The 26,827-nt window shown below is 42.2% G+C and overlaps 1 protein-coding gene and 1 long non-coding RNA gene across 3 annotated transcripts in view; one reads left to right on the top strand and one right to left on the bottom strand.

The window, feature by feature from the left end:
* The window catches only part of LOC122549157 (grainyhead-like protein 2 homolog), a 153,539-nt gene that overhangs the window by 34,721 nt on the left and 91,991 nt on the right, over positions 1-26,827 (bottom strand). The window contains exon 8 of the mRNA XM_043688500.1: positions 536-630. Coding sequence (XP_043544435.1) covers positions 536-630 — 95 coding nt within the window. The remainder of the gene's footprint in view (positions 1-535; positions 631-26,827) is intronic.
* Positions 16,623-26,827, top strand: part of LOC122549159 — a 50,323-nt gene continuing 40,118 nt past the window's right edge. For both annotated transcript variants that reach the window (XR_006311439.1, XR_006311438.1), the window contains exons 1-3: positions 16,623-16,969; positions 19,682-19,827; positions 24,802-24,961. This is a non-coding gene — a long non-coding RNA (uncharacterized LOC122549159). The remainder of the gene's footprint in view (positions 16,970-19,681; positions 19,828-24,801; positions 24,962-26,827) is intronic.

The raw sequence follows: 26,827 nt of genomic DNA, 5'->3' as shown, positions 1-26,827 counted from the left end.
TAGACAAAGTCTTTTCCCTGGGGTCGGGGAGTCCAGAACTAGAGGGCATAGGTTTAGAGTGAGAGGGGAAAGATATAAAAGAGACCTCAGGGGCAACGTTTTCACGCAGAGGGTGGTACGTGTATGGAATGAGCTGCCAGAGGATGTGGTGGAGGCTGGTACAATTGCAACATTTAAGAGGCATTTGGATAGGTATATGAATAGGAAGGGTTTGGCGGGATATGGCCCATGTGCTGGCAGGTGGGACTAGATTAGGTTGGGATATCTGGTTGGCATGGACGGGTTGGACTGAAGGGTCTGTTTCCATGCTGTACATCTCTACGACTATCTACTTGAGGGGTAGGGATGTCTCAGTATAAGATCTCACCTGAAAGATGTGACAGTACAATATTCCCTCAGACCTGTCTTGGATAATCAACCTATATTTTTTAAGATCTAATACTGGGACATGAACCCACAATCTTCTGACTCCGAGGTCAGTGACACCAACTGAGACTCCCTACCAGTGAGGACTGCTCCTCAAAAGTAAACTCACCTTGGCTTCTTCGTTCACATCCCATGTGAAGGAGATGGCATTGTAAGCAATTTCTTCAATGTTTCCAATAGTGTTGAAACTCTCTTTGTAATCAGCTGAAGGAAGGGTAGAAAAGAAAAAGAGACGAATGTTAAAAATACTCACCAAGTAAAGCATCAGCCTGCAAATTAAGAAGATTGATTCCCGGTTTCGGTCATGACTAACATTTAAAAAGACGACAGGTTCTTCTGGAGTTTCCTTGAGATCAATAATCCTGTCAACATCTAGGCTCATACACATCATCAGCTCCTGAAATAATGACCATGGGATTGATGGAAAAACACAATTGCTATTGTAGTGTCCATCAGGGAAGGGGAACTGTCATTTCTACCTGATCTGGCTTTTTCAAGTGTTGCTTAGTTACATGATATTTATTATCTTCATGGCTTCTGAAACGGCCCCATCAGTAGCTCAGAGCAGTAGCTAGAGATTTTTCTTTGCTTCCATCACTTACATACCTCAACAACAGTTTCTTTTAAAGTAGCATGTTGGCAATCATTGCTCATGTTATCAATCAATTTATAAGGAAGCTAAAAATGTTTTAAACATAATTGAATGGACGAGCATGGATCACAATTTTAAAACCGAAGCTTAATGACAACAAGCACTCTTTTGTTCTGAGGATTGCCAATTAGATGACAGCCTCCCAGTTTATTCAGTAAGGAAGTAACCTGAGACAATAAATGATGTTACATTTCATTGCACTTTACCTCCACCACTTGCTGGTACAATATTTCAGTGCTAGCAGTGCTACAAATATTGCAGGCCAATATTCAGATAGAAAGTTTCATAAACAAGGAATCAGGATAGTTTCAAGCAACAGATTAATTTGCCAACAATAATCATGTTTCTTTTATTAACTCTAGGCATGGGGCCTCCACTACATTATCTGGAAGCCTATTGCACACAGAGTCAAACAGCACGAAAAACAGACTCTTTGGTCCAACTTGTTCACATCAACCATGTTTCCCAAACTAAAACTAACCTCACGTGTCTGTGTTTGGTTCATATCCCTCCAAACCTTTCCCATTCATGTACGTACCCAAATGTCTTTTAAGTATTGTATCTGTACCTGCACCTACCACTTCCTCAGGCAGTTCGTTTCACACACGAACTACCCTGTGTGTGAAAACATTGTCCCTCAGGACCTTTGTAAATCTTTCTCCTCTCACTTTAAAAATACGGTCCCTAATTTTGAACTCCCCCACCTTAGATAAAAGACCTTTATTCACCTTATTTACACCCCTCATGATTTTGTAAACCTCTTTAAGGTCACCCTATAATGCCCTACACTCCAGGGAAAGATTTCTATCCAGCCTTTCCTTCTCACACTAGGAATAAAGGAATAATAGTAGAACCTCCAGCCCCTGGAATTTGTTCCATTCAGTGAGATCACAGCCGGTCTGGGACCCAGCTCCAAATAACTGCCTTTACTCTGTACAGCAATAACATTGCTGGATTTTAATTAACTGATTTCAGATATAAACTTAACAATTAGCCAAGTATTACTCACAGAAGAGAATTCTTAGCATTTACTACCCTGTGTGTGTAAGTATTTACCAAGTTCATTCCTGGAATATTTAGGTCTAATGTTTAGATTTTGCCTCCCCAATCAGTGAATGTAGCTTTTCTTTATTGATCTTAATTCCGATAACACCATGATAACTTAGACCATATCACTCAATTCCGAGCAATATGACTCTAGCTTCTGGAATATCAATTTGCAGTTTACAGCTGGAGTCCAAAGTGATGTTACATTTCATTGCTAAAATCTACACTGTACATCCTCCAAGACCAATGTATCCTTCTCAATGTGTGGTGCCCAGAACTGCTCAAGGCTGAACCAGGGATCTGCATAGCTGAAGTCTGAATTTGACCATCTTGTAAACGAGCCATCTAGATACAAGGCCAGCATCCGGGTAATGCTTTGGTTATTTCTGTGTCTCGAGTGTGGTGCTGGAAAAGCACAGCAGGTCAGGCAGTATCTGAGGAGGAGAATTAATGTTTCGGGCAAAAGCCCTTCATCAAGAATGATGCTTGTGAGCTAAGGGGTTGGAGAGATAAATGGGAGAGGGGTTGGGTGTGGGGAGATGACAGCTGCGAATTCGATAGGGAGATGAAGGTGGGGGCAAGGGTGATAGGTCAGAGAGGAGGATGGAGCGGATAGGAGGGAAGGAGGATGGACAGGTAGGACAGGTCATGAGGGCGATGCAGAGTTAGAAGGTTGGAACTCGGATTAGATGAAAGGAGGGGAAATGAGGAAACTGGTGAAATCCACATTGGTCCCATGTGCTTGGAGGGTCCCAAGGCATAGATGAGGCATTCTTCCTCCAGGTGTCGGGTGGTTAGGGCTTGGCGATGGAGGAGGCCCGGGACCTGCACGTCCTTGGGGGAGTGGGAGGGGGAGTTGAAGTGTTTCACCACAGGGCAGTGGGGTTGGTTGGCGCGGGTGTCCCTGAGATGTTCTCTGAAGGGTTCTGCAAGTAGGCGTCCTGTCTCCTCAATGTAGAGGAGACTGCATCGGGTGCAATGGATACAGTAAATGACATGTGTGGAAGTGCAGGTAAAACTCTGATGGATGTGGAAGGCTCCTTTGGGGCCTTGGACGGAGGTGAGGGGGGAGAAATGGGCGCAGGTTTTGCAATTCCTGCGGTGGCATGGGAGGGTGCCAGGAGGGGAGGTGTGGGGGGGGCATGGACCTGACAAGACTGTCGTGAAGGGAAGGTCTTTACGGAACACAGATAGGGTTGGAGAAGGAAATGTGTCTCTGGTGGTGGAGGCTGTTTGTAGGTGGTGGAAATGGCAGAGGATGATGCAATGTATATGGAGGTTGGTGTGGTGGAAGGTGAGGACCGATGTGGGAGGGGGGGTCGTGTTCTGTCCTTGGTGTGCATGGATAGGTCGGGTTCGAGGGCAGAGGCAGGGAAGTGGAGCAGATGTGCTGGAAGGGGAAATGCGACCTTTGAAGAAGGAGGCTATCTGCTGTGTTCTATGGTGGAACTGGTCCTCCTGGGAGTAGATGCAGCAGAGGCAGAGGAATTGAGAATAAAGGATAGTGTTTTTACAGGAGGCAGTGTGGGAGGAAGTGTAGTCCAAGTAGCTGTGGGAGTCAATAGGTTTGTAGAAGATGTCCATGTTGAGTCGATCACCATTGAAGACGGACGCCTGGAGGAAGAATGCCTCATCTTCCTCCTTGGGACCCTCCAACCACATGGGATTTCACCAGTTTCCTCATTTCCCCTCCTCCCACCTTAGCCCAGATCCAACCTTCCAACTCAGCACCACCCTCATGACCTGTCCTACCTATCCATCTTCCTTCCCATCTATCTGCTCCACCCTCCTATCCGACCTATCACCATTCCCCCACCTTCATCTACCTATCGCTATCTCAGCTACCTTCCCCCCCTCCATTTATCTCTCCACGCCTTTGGCTCACAAACCTCATTCCTGATGAAGGGCTTATGCCCAAAATGTCGATTCTCCTGCTCCTCAGATGCTGCCTGACCTGCTGTGCTTTTCCAGCACCACACTCTCGACTCTGATCTCCAGTATCTGCAGTCCTCACTTTCTCCTATTTCTCGGTGTCTGTCAATGGCTTTTTGATTATGTATGTATTTAGACACCCACATTGTTGGACTTCAATTCTTTCTTGCTTAGCGAGTTTTGAGAAGTAGCAGAGATAGTAATGCAAAAACGCAAACAAACAGTTCTGCCAACCATCCAACCCAAACTTTGGGTCCGCTACCTTTGTCATCACTAAACAAAACAAATTAGAGGAAACCTTCAAGACCATCAATAATACCCTTACTGGCATAAAATTCACTAAAGAGGAGGAAAACAACAACACACTGCCATTCCTGATGTTGCAGTACAGCGAACAGCCAACGGGCAACTTCAAACCAGCGTCTACAGGAAAACAACACAAATGGACCAAATATTGAACTACAGAAGCAATCATCCCAACATCCACAAATGAAGCTGCACTAGAACATTATTTCAGCACAGAGGAACTACACAGAGCAGAGGGAAATCATCTATACAGTGTATTCAAAAATGTACCCAATCCGCAATTTCTCAGCAATAAATCCAAACAAGCAAACAAAATGCATCCAGAAACCCTAGCCACTCTCCCTAAATCAAAGACATCATGGAAATGACTGCCAGATTACTCAGACCCCTTGGCAGCACAGTAGCCCACAAACCCACCAACGCACTAAAACAGCAGCTAATGAACTTGAAAGACAACAAGCAAAACTAATGTCATTTATGAAATACCTTGCAAGAACTGTAACAAACACTACATTGGATAAACAGGCAGAAAACGAGCCACCAGGATACATGAACATCAACTAGCCACAAAATAACATGACCCTCTCTCACTAGTATCCTTACATATAGGTAAGGAAAGACACCACTTCGACTGGGACAACACATCCATCCTAGGACAAGCCAAACAGAGACATGCACGAGAATTCCTACAAGCATGGCATTCCAACCAGAACTCTATCAACAAACACATTGACTTGGATCCCATTTACCATTACTGAGGAAAAAAACCCAGAAATGACATCGCCATATGAAATGACATCACCACAGGAAATGACATCCCCAACCCAAATATATAAACAGAAAGCAGGAAACACAAGCAGTGCTTCGTCCAGAGGCTCACTGAAGATGTTACCTAGTATGGTGATGAAACGTCTGAAAATGAACCTACATCCAGATTCTTTCTTGCTTTTCAACATTTAGAAGCTACACTGAACAGTATCATCCAAAGTGGCTGGTCTACATTAAAATCCATATGTCACAATTTTGAAAATTGACAATCTATCAAGTTCTCACCATAGTTTGATACCTGTATTGCTTACAATGTCACGTATTGTTGTGACTTGTTGTCCAAACATCCAAGTTCTGATGAAATAGATGAAGGTTTGAGACCTTAGCACTGATGCTTGCAGCAGGCCCTTCATTTCATCCCAGTAACTGGAGTACCCCGCTCATTACCCACACTCACCATCTCCTGCCACTCCAACAGTTTTCTAAGCAGGCAACTTCATCATCAACCAATAGTCTTTTAATGAGACACCTTAGCAAACCTCTTCGGAAGACTACAAATAACATCCATAGCCATAGCCTGTCCACTACCTTTATCACATCTGCAAAAATAAATCTCATTAAGCTTTATCTGCACTTTATAAATTAGATTTAACAAGGAGTACTGATTCTGTCCCTGATCATCTCAACATCTTCAAGGTGACCAGCCACCCCATCTTTAATGCTAAATTCTAGTTATACCTGACAACAGATCTTAGGCTCACTGTTCTCCAAATCCTGTGTTTTTTTCTTTCTCTCATGTTCCTTAAAGCACAGACAAAATTTTTCAAAATCAAGGAAAACTCCCACATCAAGAGAACCACACAAGACTATAGAACATAGAACAGGACAACATAGGAACAGGCCCTTCGGCCCACAAAGTCTGTGCCAACCATATTGCTATTGTAAATTAATCCTATTTGCCTGCAGATAGGATTAATGGTCAGTCTCCCTCTATTGCCTGCTTGTTCATGTGTCTGCCTGAATGCCTCTTAAACTTATAATAACGGTAACCATGATATTCTTATCTACATCCTTCAAAACCCCAAGATGGACTGCACCTGGTCTATTTTCATCATTACTATTGTTTAGCTTATATTAATCTTTGTCAGCCTTGTCCCTGATTCAACATTAGCTTCCATGGCCATGCTGACTTATTTCTCTATCTCAAATGATTGTACAAACCAATTATTCAAAATATCTAATTAGTTTCTTATTTTCACAATATAATCATAACCAGTTTTCAAGCTCCCCCTTCCCCATTCCCAACATTCTACTTCCCCGACCCCACATTTTTCATCCTCTCTCCTTGCAGCTCTCTCAATCTGTTCTGTCAATCTTTGTCACCCTTTGGTCAGAATCGATGCTACATCTTGCACTTTTTGTCAGATTTTTCTTTTAGCTTTATATTGTTTGCTATTTCTTTAGCTGCCGTTAGCAATTTTAAAATTTGTCAAATAGAGCGCTTGTCCCCGATCGGAGTGAATCTGTATCACCAAACAAATCTTCTGTTGTTCACTCTGAGTTTGGCCATATTATGATCATTATTTGATAAATATTTACATACTGTTAGGCTTGTTAATTAAATCTGGTTCAGTACTCATTACTAAATTTAATATGCTCCCCTCATTGGTCCTATAGTATATTATTGCAGAAAATTATTATATTACTTCTTTCAGGAAACTCATTGCCTTTCAATATATAACAATCTGCTTATCCTAACCTACATGAAAAATAAAACTGCAATTAAAATCACTTTGCCCTTGTTACACGCTTCCGATAAACTCTACATTTATAAATCCACAGCATACATTTTATTTCCCAGAATTCCTACCTTTGGTCAGAATGTGTGCTACATCTCACAATTTTTGTAAAATGTTTCTTTTAGTTTTATGTTAGGCTTAGCATCCAGTCAGACATGACATGCTTTAGCAGGCTGTACCTTTGTGTTGAAAACCTGTAGTTGCTTATGGAAGAGGGGGTCCATCCAGGTTGGGCGAGGATTGCCTGGAGAAGGGGAAAATGCTTGTTCTTGGGATGGAAGATGGGTGCAATCAGGCAATATATTGTCATCAAAGAAAAGAGTATACCTGGGATCAGCGAGATATACTCCTGTGCCTCCTGGTTTACAAACTGTTGATATTTATTTAATCCCCAACCCTCCCCCACATCTCCTTCAAGATGTTGGCTTTTGACAAGAGCTGGGTAACCAGGCTAATGTTCACTACGATGGGGTTTTGCAAATCTTTTCCCCTGTTTGAAGCTTAAAAAAATTCCCAATTCAGTTAGCAATGGGAGATGGTTTGTTGGAGGGATGGTTAGGGGAGGACATCTATGAAACCAGTGGGTATGGGAGCCATCATTGCTACTTTGCAGCTCACCACCCCAAAATTTCAGCCCGAGCTTCTACCTTGGGACTTGACCTCCACTGTGGGGAAACCTTGCACTACAACATTTAAGTAGCTTCTTGGCAGCTGGTTGACCACTTATAGAGTCATAGAGATGTACAACACGGAAACAGACCCTTCAGTCCAACCTGTCCATGCCGAACACATATCCCAACCCAATCTTGTCCCACCTGCCAACATCCGGCCCATATCCCTCCAAATACTTCCTATTCATATACCCATCCAGATGCCTTTTAAATGTTGCAATTGCACCAGCCTCCACCACTTCCTCTTGCAGCCCATTCCACACATGCACCACCCTCTGCGTGAAAAGGTTGCCCCTTAGGTCTCTTTTATATCTTTCTCCTCTCACTCTAACCTATGTCCTTGAGTTCTGGACTCCATCAGCCCAGAAAAAAAGACTTTGTCTATTTTCCCTATCCATGCCCTAATGATTTTATAAATCTCTAGAAGATCACCTCTCAGCCTCCGATGCTCCAGGGAAAACAGCCTTAGTCTATTCAACCCCTCCCTATAGCTCAAATCCTCCAACCCTGGCAACATCCTTGTAAATCTTTTCTGAACCCTTTCAAGTTTCACAACATCCTTCTGATAGGAAGGAAACCAGAATTGCACACAATATTGCAAAAGTGGCCAAACCAATGTCCTGTACAGCCGTAACATGACCTCCCAACCCCAGTACTCAATACTCTAACCAAGAAAGCATACCAAACGCCTTCTTCACTATCCTATCTACCTGTGACTTTATTTTCAAGGAGCTATGAATCTGCACTCCAAAATCTCTTTGTTCAACAACACTCCCTAGGACCTTACCATTAAGTGTATAAGTCCTGTTAAGATTTGCTTTCCAAAATGCAGCACCTCACATTTATCGGAATTAAACTCCATCTGCCACTTCTCAGCCCGTTGGCTCATCTGATAAGATCCCATTGTAATCAGAGATAATCTTCTTTGCTGTCCACTACACCTCCGATTTTAAACCAGGAAGTGATAAAGTTAGTGACCAGGCATTTCCGGACTTTTAAAACATAGAAACATAGAAAAAGAAGCAGGAGGAGTAGGCTGTTTGGTTGTTCAAGTCTGCTCCACTAATATGGTCATGGCTGATCATCCAAATCAGTTTGTTGTTCCCACTTGTACCCCTCCACCCCCCGCCATGGCTAGCTGAAGACGATACTGGACTAACTGAATCCAGAGTGGAACGTGATGGACCATACTTTATTGCTCTTTTTGCTTACTATTAGGGTCAGTCATTGAGCACATTCCCAATAGGCTGCCAAAGCACAAAAAGATGCTAAAAATTATGTTTACACAAAAGTGTATACTATAGTGGCACTACTGGAGCAATTTCACTATAAACATTAGAGAGAAAGATTCATCCCTTTTATCTCAGCAAAGCCCCTACAGACACTTAAACCTCAGTGAAGCCTCGAACTTTGTGCTGAAGCTTGTTGCTCACCTGGCACAAATGTAATCCGTTTCCCTTTTGACAAATTTCTATACAATTACTCGATTCTATTTTCTTTAGCTAATGTATCTCCTTGAGAATACTTAATTGGCTCCACATCCACAAACATTCACCCTGCCAACCACTGATGTTCAGTAGCAGTAGTGTGCACCATCTACAAGATGCACACTGCAGAATCCCACTAAAGCTCCTTAGTCAGCATCTTCCAAGCTCACGACCCACTGTCATCTGGAAAAATAAAGGGCAGCAGATACATGGGGACATCACCACCTGCAAGTCCCCCTTCAAGCCATTCAATATCCTGACTTGGTAATATAACACCATTCCTTCAGTTTTGATGGATCAAAATCCTGTACGTTCCTCCCTAACAGCATTGGTGGTCCATCTACAGCTGTCTGAACTGCAGCAGTTAAAGAAGGTAGTTCACCACTAACTTCTCAAAAGCAACTAGTGATGGACAATAAATGCTAGCTCAACAAGTGATGTCCATCGGAAAGGAAACTGAAAACCAGCTGCCAACTTAGTTCATTTATTACTGAATATAGATTCCTTAAACTCATGTCTTCAACAGCCTTGTTGGATAAATTCCCTTCTGACAACTCCACAGCTTTCTGCTTTTGAGCCTTTCTCAGAAATTTATCCCAGTCCTGACTGCTTGGAGACTGCTACTGACACCAATTCTGTTGTAATGGACCTCTTTTCTCTGAATGAACCTTTCTCTTGTCCCCTCTCTCGGTTTTAAAATTCAAGTCAGCCAAAGCTTTATCAATTATTTTCAAAGGAGGCTTTGAAATGACATTTCAGCGTAAAAGATCCCCAAGGAAACGATGATTATAACGTGGTCACATTTAGCATTCAGTTGAGAGGGAGGATCTTGGGCCAAAAGCAACTGTACTAAGCCTAAATAAAGGACACTACAAAGAAACAAGAGAAGAACTGGCTGGACTACACGAGGAAAGGCTTTAGCAGGAAAAGCTAGTTGAGGAACATTTGAAAATGTTTAAGAAAATAGTTCATGGTTCACAGCAATGAAGAAGAATTCTAGGAAGGGGATTAGCCAAACACGGTTAACCAGGCAAATTAATGATAGCATCAAATTGAAAGAAAAACATACAATGTGGCTAAACTTAGTGGTAAGCCAGAAATTGAGAAAACTTTAAAAACTAACATAAGACAACCAAAAAAAAACAATAAAGAGGAAGGACTATGAGAACTAATTTGCAAGACAGCTAGAGCTTGTTTAAACATGTAAAAGGGAAGGGAGAAGCCAAAGTGGCCATCCGCCCCTTAGAAAATGAGGCTGGAGAAATAATAATGGGGAACCAGGAAATGGCACAAGAATTGAATAAGTACTTTATATCAGATTTCACAATAGATGACATAACTGGCTTTCAAAAAGCCATGGCATGGTGACTCAGTGGTTAGCACAGCTGCCTCACAGCGCCAGGGATCCTGGTTCAACCCCAGCCTCGGGCAACTGTCTGTGTGGAGTTTGCACATTCTCCCTGCATCTGCATGGGTTTCCTTTGGCTGCTCCGGTTTCTCCCCACAGTCCAAAGATGTGCAGGTTAGGTGATTTGGCCATGCTAAATTGCCCATAGTGTTTAGGGATGTCTAGGTTAGGTGCATTAGTCAGGGAAATGTAGAGTATTAGGGTAAGGTAATCAGTATGGGTGGGATACTCTTCGGAGGGTCACTGTGGACTTGTTGGGTCAAACGGCCTGTTTCCATTCTGTAAGGATTCTATGATAATAATCAAAATCATTAAATATTCAAGAGTCAAAAGGAGGAAAGTTAATAAATATGATAGTATCTCTAGAGAAAATGTGCTAGGGAAACTAAAGGGGCTAAAGACTGAAGTCCCCTGGACCTCATGTGGATGCATCCTAGGATTTTAATGGAAGAAGATTCTTAAAGGACTTGAAAGGGTAAATGTGGAAAGGTTGTTTCCCCTTGTGGTGAGTCCATAACCACAGAGCTTAATCTCAGAATAAAGGGATCCCACATTTAAGACAGAGATAAGGAGAAATTCTTTCTCTCAGACAGCAGTGAGTCTGTGAAATTGTTTACCACAGGGCTTGTTGAGGCTGGGTTGTTAAGATATTCAAGGCTGAGATCAGCAGATTTTTAATCAGTAAGGGAGTCAAGGGTTATGGGGAAAAAGGCAGATTAGTGAAGTTGAGGATTATCAGATCAGCCATGATCTCATTGAATGGTGGAGCAGACACGATGGGCTGAATGGCCTACTTAGGCTCTGACATTTTATGCTCTTATGGATTTCTTGTATATGCTTTTTAACACAAAATGACAGTAAAACACCAGGGCAGAGTCTTGCAGAACAAAAAGCGAAATCCAGTATTTCCTCTGCTTTAGAACCGACATTTCCAAAAAAAACAATATGATGAACTTTGATCAGAGTAACTGAGATGGTTTCATTCAGAAATGAACGCGCTGCCACTGAGCCAGCCTAGCACTATTTCATAGTACACATCAGAATATGCCTTTATTTAGAAAAGGCCCTACTTTGCTTCCTTAAGATATTATGATCTCTTGTACATAAACAAGTTGAAGATGTATGTATTCAGAAGAATAATTCTATTGACAATTTGCAATAGTTTGACAATTTTGCATATTATTGGGTGACTTATACCATGGAAGGTGGCCAATTCTGTAAGTGCCAGCCTAATTCCACTTTCAAACCGCTGTCAGCTGTTAAAAGAAAGTGGAAATCTATTGGAGTTGGCCTCAGCCAGGATTTGGGTGATTTGTTTTTGGTAATTATATTAAATGACCAGCAAGTCATCAACTGGACATAATTTAAAGGATAAGGGATTGCCAAGTATATTAAAATATTCTATCACTAATTTCTGCTAGTATGTGGGAGAATCATATTTATCAAAACAAGTTGCTCTGCATATCCCACTCAATAAGTTTGTCTACTAATAGCAATGACCAGTTTAATATATGTCGAGTCACTAATTCATTGGAGACTGCATGTTACTTTAGAAAATCTAAGTCAACAATTAAAAACCCTGCTCAAGTGAATGTATTTTACACTAAGAGCTGAGCATAAAATTGGAACTTTAAAACAAAACACAAAGCTGATAACTACACCTGAGTGGGCTAATACAAATGAGCTGTGACTGAGTGAGCCCATGATCAAACAAAGCAGCTTGCTCCTAGCTGGCAGTATGTTAGCTGATTATATCAGGAAAGGTCCCGTTAACCTTGAACAAAGCCAAGCAAAGCTGGTTAACAATTCCTGAGGACCACAACTTCCTGGATGCATTTGCTTTGATGCTTCCCCAGTGCAAGATAAACATGAACAAATATAACCATCAGAAGCCCCATTTGCACTATTGCGGAAAGCTGATTGCAGACCAGATATAAGGGATCATGTTCCAGAGCTGACCGAAGTAGGAGATGTTTTGTTTCTTCTCCATCAGCTTTTACTGCACAGAAACTGAAGTGTGGCAAAACGCTTCTTCACATTGTTTTTGGTCGGCCTGCAGAGGACACAAACAAATTCTCACCATCTCTGGGAGACAGTGCTTCATTATATTGTGGTCTTATCAAGTCAGGTTATCCACAAACTAAGCAGTCAACCAAATTAACCTCCACAACCACCTGATGAAAGAGTGGCGCTCTAAAACCTTTTAAATAAATCTGTTGGACTATAACCTGGTGTTGTGTGACTTTTAACCTTGTCCACCCCAGTCCAGCCCTGGCACCTCCAAGTCAGATTAAAATCAGTATGTGCCCAGCCACTGATATATACAGAAACCAGTAACTAAAACACATAGTACTGAGCCTCCTGATAGCTCAGTCAAATAGGATGTCAGTAAATGACTCACAGAGACTTAATTGGTTTTAATTTTTATTCTTGATCAGTGCTAAATTAGATGATCCCACCTACAATGTCTTAGGTGTTCCCTAGAATACCCAAAATTTCTTGGTTTTGAGGGAGAGAAATTAAATTAGGGTAGCTTGCTGCCCCAACTTGTTATCAAGCTGGCTGCAATGGAAGTATCTATGACTGGCCACTGAGGAATGTTCATCACCACAGGCCAGGGCCCAACAAGATGGAGGAAGGAGAAGCGAGTTCAAAACAAAACATTAAAACCTTTCATGGTTCAATAGAACAGACAACCAACCAGCCAATCCAGATGCAGGTTGCATTAGTTCATTTATACCTTGCAAATAGTAGGGCTGGACAAAGTTAAAAATCACAAAACACCAGGTTATAGTCCAACAGGTTTATTTGGAAGTACAGTACAAGCTTTCAGAGTGTCGCTCCTTCATCAGGTAACGAGTGGGATGTTACAGTTTCTGTGACAGGAAGGGTAGAAATCAAATGCAAACTGCCAGAGGCACATATAAAAACAGACCTAGAAATAAAAACAGACCTAGAAATACATGTGGCTTTAATTACAAAGCAAAATTAATAGATTCTTTGGTGTTATTTCAATAATAAAGGCAGCATGTAGAAGAGAACCAAAGAACTGCAGAAAAGGCATCATGGCAACCTAAAGCTTCTCCAAAGAGTTGATTTTAAAGAGGATCTTCAAGTCAGAGAGGAAAGCATAGAGGTGTTTCAGAACGCGCAGGTAAAGTTTCAAATATCAGGTTGAAGGTTGAGGGTGGGGTAAGGAAATACAAGAAGTCCAGAGAATCTGTTGGGGAGAGGTGGCAATTAGTGGTGGTTACAGAGCTAGAGGACATTGAAAAGGAAGGCAGAGAATTGCACTTAACACGCTAATCAGCTAGGAGTCATTGTAGGTCAAGGACAACTTTGTGGCAGGATCAGTAATGGGCAGAAGATAATAAACATTGTTAATGATTAACTTCTTCCAAGTATACACACGGAAAGGCATGAATAACATTCCTTTCACTAACATTGATAATGTTCATAAAATTAACTGTCGCTACCTCTGGAGCAGGTGGGACTTGAACTCGGACCCTCTGCCCAGGGGTGTGTAATAACATCTCTGAACAGGTTGATTTGAAAATATATCTACACAAAATTAATGACCAGTATCAGCTAACATGGCTCAAAACATAGAAGTCTTCAGAGATAGATGGCAATCCCATGTTAATAACAGACTTATTGGCAAATTCTGAGTGTAGATCAGAAACGACTGAAAAATGTTTGTTTATCGGAGTTGCAGCAAACTGGGTGCGCCTTTGGAATCACTGTTGAGACCAAAATGTTTTGTAATTTATGGAAATGATTTGGATTTAGAAACTCGATACAAATGGCCAAAATGTGGAGATGATACCAAATTGGAGATAGAAATTCAGAAATCACACAGAGTTGTGTAAAATATTGAAGCAGGTAGAGCAATGGATGATCAAAGTTAATATAGAGAATGAAAAGGACTACACATAGGAGGAAAGCAATATCAAGCACCTCATGAATTAAGAATCGGGTAGGACTCTTTCTAGACTCTGCACTCAATCAATGCAGGGCATCAATCATCAAAACATGCTGAATTATACAACCAAGGCAGTAAAATACTAACTGAAAGAAGTCAGAGACCTGACTTTGGCTACTGAGGCTATTTGTGACTTCAACCTAGCAAGTTAAGGCCTTTGCAAAAGCCAAAATGAGATTTGTTAATTCAGTTGGCCCTGCTGAGTTTGGTTTCCCTCCTTTGTGAAGGGTACCCTGCTCCCTTCCTCCAATTTGCAAAAAAATGGGGTCAAAAATAGGGGCAAGATTTGCATATCTGGCTCCAGCTAGCTATTTCTAAAAGGTTTGCAGAGTCTTCTCCATGGAAATTGGGCCCATTACCTCTGGTCGGCTTAAGTAATATGTTCAGTTCTTGTTATTGAGACAAAAGAGATAATGCAAGAGAAGTGCCGGAGATCTGTCTTACAGCAATTAAAAACTGGAGAAAATGGGGCATTTTGTGCTGGAAAGGAGGTCTTCAAGAGATGATCTCATTCAGATCAGATAGTTTCTTAATGGAATGGAAGAGATCAAATTAGTCAGCAATTTCAAATTAAATTGGGGGAGTAAGTCAAATGAAAAGTATCAAACCAGAAACAGACAACCCAAAAGATTAGCAACAGAAAAAGTGATTAATACATGGAATGGACATCCAGATGGAATTATTTAAGCAAACGGATGCTTCGTTGACAGAGAATTTGCAGGAACTAAGATGCACTGAACTATCTCTTACTCTGTCATAAATGGATGATCAATGTACAAGTGAGCCAGATTTTCCAGGGCAGTCCAAGATTCAATTCATTTTTGTTTTCAGTCTTGGCTCAATAGTAGTATTGTCAATTCAAGAGGTCCAAGGGTTCAAGTGTTATTCAATAGCATAAGCACATAATGAGGTTGCCACCACAGCAAAGTGACAACTTTCAAATGGAACGTTAAATCAAATGCCCCATCTTCCTCCACAGGTAGACATTAAAACATCCAGTGGCACTTTGAAGTGGAACAGGAAAGTCTTTCTGCTGCCCAGCATCAAGATTTATCCCTCAATCAACATCTCTCATCCAACATGCAGTCTGTTCTGATATAATGCGATAGTTCCATTGCTGAGCAATCCCGCATTTTAAGAAAATTGCATAGCAGTAGCACAATTTAAACTAATAGGACCAGAATTGTGTTATACCTAATACAGGTAAGGAAATTTCACAATCTACAAATAATGGTCTAAATTCTGCAATCGCATTATAGCCAATTCTCATTGAAGAAACGTGGATTATACCAGAACCAACAATACCTGCTCATTTGCCTGCTTGTGGGATCTCATTGTCTGCAAATTGCCTGTTGTGTTTCTGTATGTTGCATCAATCATTGCTCTAAGCACTTAATTGGGTGCAAAGTTCTTTAGGATTTTCAGAGGTTGTGAAAGTTACTCGAACACATCTTATCTATCTCATCCACATGCATCTCCCCTCAACAATCTGTAAACACAATGTGCACAGACAACATCCACCACCTTTCTTGACCTGTCCAATGTCTCTAAATCGTGTCACTTTTCTAGGCTTTTTGTACCCACACCTCCCTCAAAGTCTCTCTCCACAGGGTTGCGAACATTTCAGCCATTTCCTTCTGGAGCCCAGCAATCATTCACACTTTCAGGTAGGGAAAGATGGTAATAAAACAAAAGTAACTTAATATTTTTTTAAAAACCATTCACAGAATGTAGGCATCACTAGTTAAGCCAGTATTTACTGCCCATTCTAATTGCCCAGAGGGCAGTTAGGAGTAGAGCACATTGCTTTAGGTCTGGAGTCACATGTAAGCAGAGAAGAACAGATTTCTCTTCCTTAAAAGGATATTAGTGATAAAGATGGGTTTTCACAACAATAGATAGTGGTTACATGGTCACCATTAGGCTAGCTTCATTTTCATTCTCATTTTCTTTTACTGAATTCATATTTCACCATCTGCCATGATGGAAATCGTACCCATGGCCCCAGAACAACAACATAGACTTTTGGATTACAGTACTAGCCAGTGACAAGTTGATAATGATATATTTAAAGGATAGTCAAAACTCCAAAGTGTTCTGCAATTTCATTGCCCTGGAATCAACTGACAGATTAAATACGGCTGGAGAATTATTATCCTACTATGGGATGGGTTGGCATTACACTTTCCATTGCGATGAGGGATTGTTATCTTACCAGGTTTAATATGAATATTATAGACTGCCTAGAAATGCACATGATGGCATGACGCTCCACCATACTGAATTCCTGCCTCTGGCAGAAATCCTAAGGACATGTTCTTCATAATAGACAGCACAGATTCCCATGTTAAAAAAGTTAGAAATTCACAAAAAGTTATTAGGTTACTGATTAATTTTGGCCTTGCAGTATAGAACCAGAGGACTCAATGTCATGCAAGGGCCTATGACTGCTAGTGATTTCAGCTCTGTTAAAAGACTTTGTCTTTTAAAGGTAAGTTTTACTGACAGTTTAGCAGACTGCTGTGCTGTAATCTTTAAAAAGCCATAATGTTTCATTTAATAAGATCGCATGGATCTAACTTACATTTTGTATTTTTCTGTCAGGAAATTTGTGATGAAGCTGTACATGTATAAATACATACAAAATAAGAGTTGCTGTTTTTAAATGGTCCAATACTGTACTATAACATTTGATGACAATAATGGTTCAATTATGTTTCATTTTAATTACAGTTGAGGAAACGCTTAATTTTATGATTTTTGTTTTCAAATTGAAGAGGCATTAATTTTTCTAAATGTAAAATTAAGAGCACAGATTGTTGTGCCTCAGAAATTGACCTGAAGGTTCCACTGCATTCTAAGAATCTTCTGTGAAAGATAACTCAGTAAATAACAGGAGATCATAACTGGGAGGATAAAGCAGCCCTGCTCTGTACCTCAACTCAGGTTTTCAGTGTTTGGGACATGGTACAATATTCAACATGCAGACAAATCACAGGTGCTCCCTAAACACTCAAGAACATTTGTAGTAATTTAGTAAGACAGGAATAAGCAGGTTGTCTCTAGCCTAGAGTTAATTACCAGGCAGCTGTTAGAGTTCTTGGGGGTCGGTTAGCTCAGTTGGCAGAACTGCTGGTTTGCAATGCAGCGATGGCTCAATTCCTGCATTGGCTCTCCTTCTCAACCTTTCCTCGTGTCGGAGGTCTGATGACCTTCAAATTAAACCACCCCAGACAGTTCTCCCTTTCCGAAACTGTGGTGACTTTACTCTTTTTCAGAGTTCCACAGAAGGTGTTCAAAAGAAGCCTCAGAGCTCTGTGTACCTTCTCTTTCATCAACAACACTGGCCTCATTGGAGGCTCAGTGCTACGGAATTGGTGGGATTTTGGGGGTGTTGGTGAGCGGTTGCGGTGTAGTGGCTGGTAAACAGTGGTCACCTCACTGCCTGATGTCCACTCCCACATTGATTGCCTTGGATTAGCTTTCCCACCTCTCACTCCTGTCCTCCACTCGAGGTGACAAACATAGAACATAGAAACGTACAGCACAGGACAGGCCCTTTGGCCCACGATGTTGTGCCGAGGTTTAAACCTAATGTCAAATAAAGTAACTTAACCTACGCACACCTCAACTCACTGCTATCCATGTGCATGTTCAGCAGTCGCTTAAATGTCCCCAAAGACTCTGCTTCCACCACCACAGCAGGCAACGCATTCCATGCCTTTACAACTCTCTCTACGGGTGGCACGGTGGCACAGTGGTTAGCACTGCTGCCTCACAGCGCCAGAGACCAGAGTTCAATTCCCGCCTCAGGCAACTGTCTGTGTGGAGTTTGCACATTTTCTAAGTGTCTGTGTGGGTTTCCTCCGGGTGCTCCGGTTTCCTTCTTCAGTCCAACAAAAATGTGCAGGTTAGGTGATTTGGCCATGCTAAATTGCCCGTAGTGTTAGGTGAAAGGGTAAATGTAGGGGAATGGGTCTGGGTGGGTTGCTCTTTGGAGTGTTGGTGTGGACTTGATGTGCCAAAGGGCCTGTTTCCATACTTTAAGTAATCTAAAAAAAAAGAACCTACCTCTGACATCTCCTTTATACCCTTCTCCTAATATCTTCAAACTATGACTCCTCGTACCAGTCAATCCTACCCTAGGGAAAATTCTCTGGCTATTGACTCCATATATTCCACTCATTATTTTATACACCTTGATCGGGTCTCCTCTCTTCCACCTTTCCTCCAGAGAGAAAAGTCCGAGCTTATTCAACCTGTCTCCGTAAGGCAAGCCCTCCAGTCCAGGCAGCATCCTGGTAAACCTTCTTTGCACCCTCTCCAAAGCCTCTGTATCTTTCCTATAGTAGGGCGACCTGAACTGGACACAATATTCCAAATATGGTCTCACCATGGACTTGTAGAGCTGCAGCAAAATCTCGCGGCTCTTAAACTTGATCTCAGTTAATGAAAACCAAAACACCATATGCTTTCTTAACAACCCTATCCACTTGGGTGGCTACTTTGACGAACCTGACCTGATGGTAATAAGCGTTCATGCTGTTGTGTTAGCCCTGCAACTGGGGGCTGGGGGAGCCTATGTGCATCTTAGTTGCCCTCTACAGAGCCTCAATTAGCACCAGAGCAGGGAAGTCCAGCTTCCAATCCAAATCTTAATTCTGGTGAAGGTGAGGAAATAGTGGGGTTTGAGGATGCCACTGTCCTGCCTAATTAAGTGCCTTTCCTGCCTCCAAGCTCACCATCTTCAGTAACAGAAAATTCTTCCCTCAAAGTCTAATAAATAATGATCTGGTCAGTTATACTCACATTCCATGAAAGAATAAAAAGCAACTATTAAATCTTGTAAGACTTGGGGAAAGCTGAGAGTGGGGATATTGTTAATGACCGTGGGGAAATGGCAGTCATGTTGAATGAATATTTTGCTTCAGTATTCACAGCAGAAAAGGAGGGTGGCTTGCAGGTTGTCCCAAAGACATTTGCAAAGGATCAGAACAAGGTATAAATAAAATTAACTCATCAATAATGGGGCAATTAATGGAACTGAAAAGTGACAAATTCCCAGGATCTGATGGTTTCCATTCATGGGTGTTAAAGGAGGTAGGAGAGTTGGCCAATGCTCTAACCATAATCTTTCAGATTTCCTTGGATTCAGGAGCTGAACCTGGATTAGAAATTTGCTCATGCCACTTCACTCTTTTAGGATATCTGACAAAGGGAAACAAGGAAATTACAGAGCAGTTGGCCCAACATCTGTAATGGGGAAATTATTGAAGATTATAATCAAGGATAGGTTAGCTGATCACTTGGAAAAAAAATCAGGGCAGAGTCAACATCGATTCATGAAAGGTAGGTCATGCTTTACAAACATCAGAGCTGTTTGCTGATTGGACCTCTTTAATTTCAAATAATGTTAATCTTGCTTTGCACACCTCCTGTGCAGCCATAACCTTGTATGCCTCACTCTGTCTAAATATCGGTATACCCTTGTTTGCTATGATCTGCCTGTACTGCACGGTAAACAAAACGTTTCACTATACTTAAGTGCATGTGACTACAATATAGAAAATGAAATCAACTCAAAGGTGGTGGACAGAGGTAATTCGATGGATGTTGTTCATACGGACTTCCAGACGGCTTCTGATAAAGTCCTACAGAAGAGACTATTAGCAAAGGCAAAAACCCACAGAGTTGAGGGCAAGTTACTGATGAAGGGACAATATTCCAAAAACTTGCAGTTTCAAATGAACTGGCTGCACTGGTGTTGTCTGGCTTCTGACCTTGCCCACCCCAGTCCAACACCAGCACCTCCACATCATGAATAAGAAATTGGTTAAGTGGCAGGAAACAGACTTGAAACAATGGGCAAGTACTCAATGTAGTAGTGCGTGCCTAATGGTGTCCCACAAGGATCAGTGTTGTGGCCTTTATTATTTACAACATCATTAATACCTTAAATAATGGCATAAAAAGTCAAATATCAAAATCTGCTGGGCAGAAATGATGACAGTATTGACACAGCTGGGCAGAAATGATGACAGTATTGACACAGCCTAAAATTACAACAGACAGATGCATTGGCAAAACTGTAGCAGATGGACTTTAATATAAGCAAATGTGAGGTTTTAATATAAGCAAATGTTGAAGTGTTGAGCCACGGGGTGGTTGGGTTGACTTGTGGGAATAAGGTACAAAAAGCGATTAGACAAATTAGGCCAAATTTATTCTGTAGAATTTAGAAAGTTAAGAGGTAATTTCATCAATGTCTTCAGGATATTAGCGGGGAAAGACAGAGTAGATAAAGTATTTCCACTGGTTGATTCTAGAAGTAGGGAGCATAGACTAAGAATTACAGCCAGGCCAGTGAGGAGAGGTGTTAGAAAACACTTCCACATGGCACGAATCATGGAGGTTTGGAACTCTCTTCCTCAAATGGCAGTTCATAGAGTCATAGAGATGTACAGCATGGAAACAGACTCTTCGGTCCAACCCATCCACGCCGACCAGATATCCCAACCCAATCTAGTCCCACCTGCCAGCGCCCGGACCATATCCCTCGAAGCCCTTTCTATTCATATACCCATCCAAATGACTTTTAAATGTTGCAATTGTAAGACTCTTCGGTCCAACCCATCCACGCCGACCAGATATCCCAACCCAATCTAGTCCCACCTGCCAGCGCCCGGACCATATCCCTCCAAGCCCTTCCTATTTATACACCCATCCAAATGACTTTTAAATGTTGCAATTGTACCAGCCTCCACCACATCCTCTCGCAGCTCATTCCATACACGTACCACCCTCTGTGTGAAAATGTTGCCCGTAGGTCTCTTTTATATCTTTCCCCTCTCACCCTAAATCAATGCCCTCTAGTTCTGAACTCCCCGACCCCAGGGAAATGACTTTGTCTATTTACCCTATCCATGCCCCTTAAGATTTTGTAAACCTCTATAAGGTCACCCCTCAGCCTCCGACACTCCAGGGAAAACAGCCCCAGCCTCTTCAGCCTCTCCCTATAGCTCAAATCCTCCAACCCTGGCAACATCCTTGTAAATCTTTTCTGAACCCTTTTAAGTTTCACAACATCTTTCCAATAGAAGATCAGAACTGCACACAATATTCCAACAGGGGCCTTGCAGCACCTCACATTTATCTGAATTAAACTCCATCTGCCACTTCTCAGCCCATTGGCCCATCTGGTCAAGATCCTGTTGTAATCTGAGGTAACCCTCTTTGTTTTCCACTACACCTCCAATTTTGGTGTCATCTGCAAACTTACTAACTGTACCTCTTATGCTCACATCCAAATAACAAAATGTAGAGGACCCAGCACCGATCCTTGTGGCACTCCACTGGTCACAGGCCTCCAGTCTGAAAAACAACACTCCACCACCACCCTCTGTCTTCTACCTTTGAGCCAGTTCTGTATTCAAGTGGCTAGTTCTCCCTGTATTTCCTGAGATCTAACCTTGCCAATCAGTCTCCCATGGGGAACCTTGTCGAATGCCTTACTGAAGTCCATATAGATCACATCTACTGCTCTGCCCTCATTAATCCTCTTCGTTACTTGCTCAAAAAACTCAGTCAAGGTTGAGAGACAATTTCCCACGCACAAAGCCATGTTGACTAGCCCTAATCAATTCTTGTCCTTCCAAATACATGTACATCCTGTCCCTCAGGATTCCCTCCAACAACTTGCCCACTACCGCTGTCAGGCTCACTGGTCTATAGTTCCCTGGCTTGTCCTTACCACCCTTCTTAAATAATGGCACCATGTTAGCCAACCTCCAGTCTTCTTGCACCTCACCTGTGAATATCGATGATACAAATATCGCAACAAGAGGCCCAGCAATCACTTCTCTAGCTTCCCACAGAATTCTAGGGTTCACCTGATCAGGTCCTGGTGATTTATCCACCTTTACCAATTTCAAGACATCCAGCATTTCCTCCTCTGTAATATGGACATTTTGCAAGATGTCACCATCTATTTCCCTACAGTCTATGTCTTCCATATCCTGTTCCACAGTAAATACTGATGCAAAATATTCATTTAGTATCTCCCCCATTTTCTGTGGCTCCACACAAAGGCTGCCTTGCTAATCTTTGAGGGGCCCTATTCTCTCCCTAGTTACCCTTTTGTCCTTAATGTATTTGTAAAAACTGTTTGGATTCTCCTTAATTCTGTTTGCCAAAGCTATCTCATGTCCCCATTTTGCCCTCCTGATTTCCCTCTAAAGTATACTCCTACTGCCTTTATACTCTTCTAAGGATTCACTCGATCTATCCTGTCTACACCTTACATTTTGCTTCCTTCTTTTTCTTAACCAAACCCTCAATGTCTTTAGTCATCCAGCATTCCCTATACTTACCAACCTTTCCTTTCACCCTAACAGGAATATACTTTCTCTGGAGTCTCGTTATCTCATTTCTGAAGGCTTCCCATTTTCCAGCCGTCCCTTTACCTGCAAACATCTGCCCCCATACAGCTTTCGAAAGTTCTTGCCTAATACCGTCAAAATTGGCCTTTCTCCAATTTAGAACTTCAACTTTTAGATCTGGTCTATCTTTTTCCATCATTATTTTAAACCTAATAGTATTATGGTTGCTGGCCCCAAAGTGCTCCCCCACTGACACCTCAGTCACCTACCCTGCCTTATTTCCCAATATTATTTTTGCACCTTCTTTAGTAGGTACATCCACATACTGAATCAGAAAAAATGTCTTGTACACACTTAACAAATTCCTCTCCATCGCAACCTTTTGGATTTTAGATTTAATTCAGTTTTAGATTTATATCAGATAAACAGATTTTTATTAAGCAAGATATCAAGGGAAATGGACCCAAGGCAGGCATATGGAGTTAGGCCACAAATCAGTTATGATCTTTATGTCTGTCAGATCTGGCTCAAAAAGCTGAATGGTCTACTCTTGTTTCTATCTGAACTGTGGATTAAATAGCCATTTATCTGAAGTTAACTAATTAAAAGCAGTTTTGCAAAATGGTTAACAAATAAACTGAATCAAACATTTGTGACATCTAACTGGGTCTTGTTATCAGCAATAAGAAATAAATTACCAATAAAAGACATTTAAAACATATAAAGCTACCTACCTCGTACATGATTGATTGGTTAGTGGCTATGTAAATAAACAACAATCTAATTAATGGAAGTTAAACAGTTAGCACAGCAAGGCTACAGTCATCATGGTTCAACAAGGTTCCTAAAGAACAATAGGAACAAACACTGTTAAACAAATCATGTGCACTTTAAGTCATTTTAGATAAACTCAGTGTTTTTGAAAACAGCACGCTTGCCTTAAAATTCAACGGGCAGTTCATTTAATTCAGGTTTCTGAGAAATACAATGAGTTGTTGGACAAACACACGGGTTTTTTTTCTATTCTTTTTCCCTCAGACTGTTTGTTAGATTTACATTTTCCATGTTGTTAAGTAGCTTTGCAAGCCAGAGTTTTATTTCTGTCTTTAAACCCGTGCTGGTGAACGGTGAAGACAGACTTCCTTTGCTGTTATGGGGTCCGGCATTATGCCATTGACATTTTTAGTATGATTCCTATGAACTACTTGCTGATTAGCTTCCCACCCCACTTTTCAACTGATTTCCTAAAATTGTTCTATCCCCAGTGTGGAAGCAGTTTTTGCTGGACTGCTGGTGAACAGCCATTTAGTCTCACCTAGCCTAAAACCCCTTGCCCTGGGTGGCTCCTAGCCTGCTAGAATATTCTGTAACAACAACATAGCTTTTCCCACATAACTCCTGAATTGTTTATCTGCAGACACCTGTTAAGCAAAATAACAATCCAGCCAGATGTTATCAATGAGTGAATGTAGTATCTGGAGTATGTATTGAGTCCAGGTCTGAAAACAATAGCTTGTTATGTACAGTCCTGCGAAACTGTCGGCTCAGCATCTGTCGTAATATATAGGTCTGCTGCGATCAGGAGTGCTTTGGAGTAGCACCGGACCATGATTATGAAAGGTGTGCTTCCCATGATATCATGTAATAAAGTTTGTCAATGCTCAAGGTCGGAGTCTGGAGAATTTTTTCCACAATCTGGCGTCAGTCAACAGGATCCCTTAATTACGGGATCCTGAGCGAACCTAAAGTATAAAGCGGCTGCCTGTGTGACCCTAACCTGAGCCCATAGGCTGATCCCAAGTTAGGAGAGATCTCTGTGACAAGGCGGGACCAGGAAGACCACTGCCATAGGACAGAAATCATTTTAAGGTGACCTTGAGGGATTGATGATGGCGCCAGTCTTTGTTTGCCTGTCTTTGTGCGTTTGTTGTTCATTTCTCTATAGGTCGTAGATCTGCGCTTTGGAACTGAGGAAGCGACAATGGGGTCAATGACTTCTAAACATAAGAAAGACGGGCCAGTCCCAGGGCCAAGGAAACCATGTCCTGCTGAGAAGGATGGCCTATGCCCATTTGTCCCCACGAAGAAAAAGCAGAAGTGCCACGGTAAATATGGTCAATGCAAAAGTAAGGTAGGAGACCTCCTGGTGCTACCAGGGTCATTGGCCAATAATGTTTGACAGTTTTATGTTATTCCTTTCACTTCCGATCATTCTTGGCAGAGTGGAGGAACAGAGGGATCTGGGTGTGCAAATACATAGATCCCTCAAGGTTGCCATCCAAGTGGATAGGGTTGTTAAGAAAACATATGGTGTTTTGGCTTTTATTAACAAGGGGATCAAGTTTAAGAGCTACAAGGTTTTGCTGCAGCTCTACAAGTCCCTGGTGAGACCACACTTGGAATACTGTGTCCAGTTCTGGTCGCCCTACTATAGGAAAGATACAGAGGCTTTGGAGAGGGTGCAAAGAAGGTTTACCAGGATGCTGCCTGGACTGGAGGGCTTGCCTTATGAAGAAAAGTTGAATAAGTTCAGACTTTTCTCTCTGGAGAGAAGCAGGAAGAGAGGAGACCTGATCGAGGTATACAAGATAATGAGTAGACTATATGGAGTCAATAGCCAGAGACTTTTCCCCAGGGCAGGATTGACTGGTACAAGGAGTCATAGTTTGAAGATATTAGGAGGAAGATATAAAGGAGACGTCAGAGGTAGGTTCTTTACGCAGAGAGTTGTGAATGCATGGAATGCATTGCCAGCTGTGGTGGTAGAAGTAGAATCATTGGGGACATTTCAGCGACTGCTGGACATGCACATGGACAGCAGTGAATTGAGGGGTGCGGAGATTAAGTTACTATATTTGACATTAGGATTAAACCTTGGCACAACATCGTGGGCCAAAGGCCTGTTCTGTGCTGTACTTTTCTATGTTCTATACAGGTGGTTCCACGGTAACTGGCCTTATGGAGGCTCCTTCAAATTGGAAAAGATTGATTACTGGAGGACAAACATTGAGGGTGGGTCCGGCCACCTCTCCTGTGATAATAATTACATGCTCCGGTGTTTAAATAAATTTAAAGAAGATGCGAAAGGCCATCAGCCCCCTAAAAATAAAGGTCGCCATCAGCTGCCCAACAATGTTTTGACTTCTTGGCCCCCACCTTCTGCCCCACACCTTATACCCCTCAGTATCCTAATGTTCACGTCCCTACCTCGGACCCTGACCCTCTTACGGTGGAAATTGTTGCTTTTGTCACTACTCTTCCTCCAGCTCCTCCGGCTCAACCCCCGATAATCCCCCTGGGAATTACCCCTCCCACAAGCAACCAGGGGCCTTGGAAAGGGCAACACTGGTAAACGGGACCAGGAGGAATCTGACCCCACTGTCACCTCCACTGCCAGGTATGCCCTCCGCTCGAAGACGGATATAATAAATGATATTGGTGGATGTGCAGGTAAAACTTTGATGGATGTGGAAGGCTCCTTTGGGCCTTGGATGGAGGTGAGGGAGGAGGTGTGGGCGCACGTTTTGCAATCCCTGCAGACGGAGGGAATGGTCTTTGCAGAAGATGGAAAGGGGTGGGGAGGGAAATATATCCCTGGTGGTGGGGTCCGTTTGGAGGTGGCGGAAATATTATCGGATGATTTGGTTTATGCGAAGGTTGGTAGGGTGGAAGGTGAGCACCAGGGGTGTTCTGTCTTGTTACTGTTAAAGGGGTGGGGTCTGAGGGCGGAGGTGCGGGATGTGGACGAGATGCGTTGGAGGGCATCTTTAACCATGTCGGAGGGTAATTGCGGTCTCTAAAGAAGGAGGCCATCTGGTGTGTTCTGTGGTGGAACTGGTTCTCCTCTCCTGGGAGCAGATACGGCAGAGGCGGAGGAATTGGGAATATGGGATAGCATTTTTGCAGGAGGTAGGGAGGGAAGAGGTGTAAACCAGGTAGCTGTGGGAGTCGATGGGTTTGTAAAAAATGTC

The sequence above is a fragment of the Chiloscyllium plagiosum genome, chromosome 4, assembly GCF_004010195.1.
Source record: "Chiloscyllium plagiosum isolate BGI_BamShark_2017 chromosome 4, ASM401019v2, whole genome shotgun sequence".
NCBI classification, from domain to species: domain Eukaryota; kingdom Metazoa; phylum Chordata; class Chondrichthyes; order Orectolobiformes; family Hemiscylliidae; genus Chiloscyllium; species Chiloscyllium plagiosum.
Note: the sequence above shows the minus strand (reverse complement) of the source record. Positions and strands in the feature narration are given on the sequence as shown.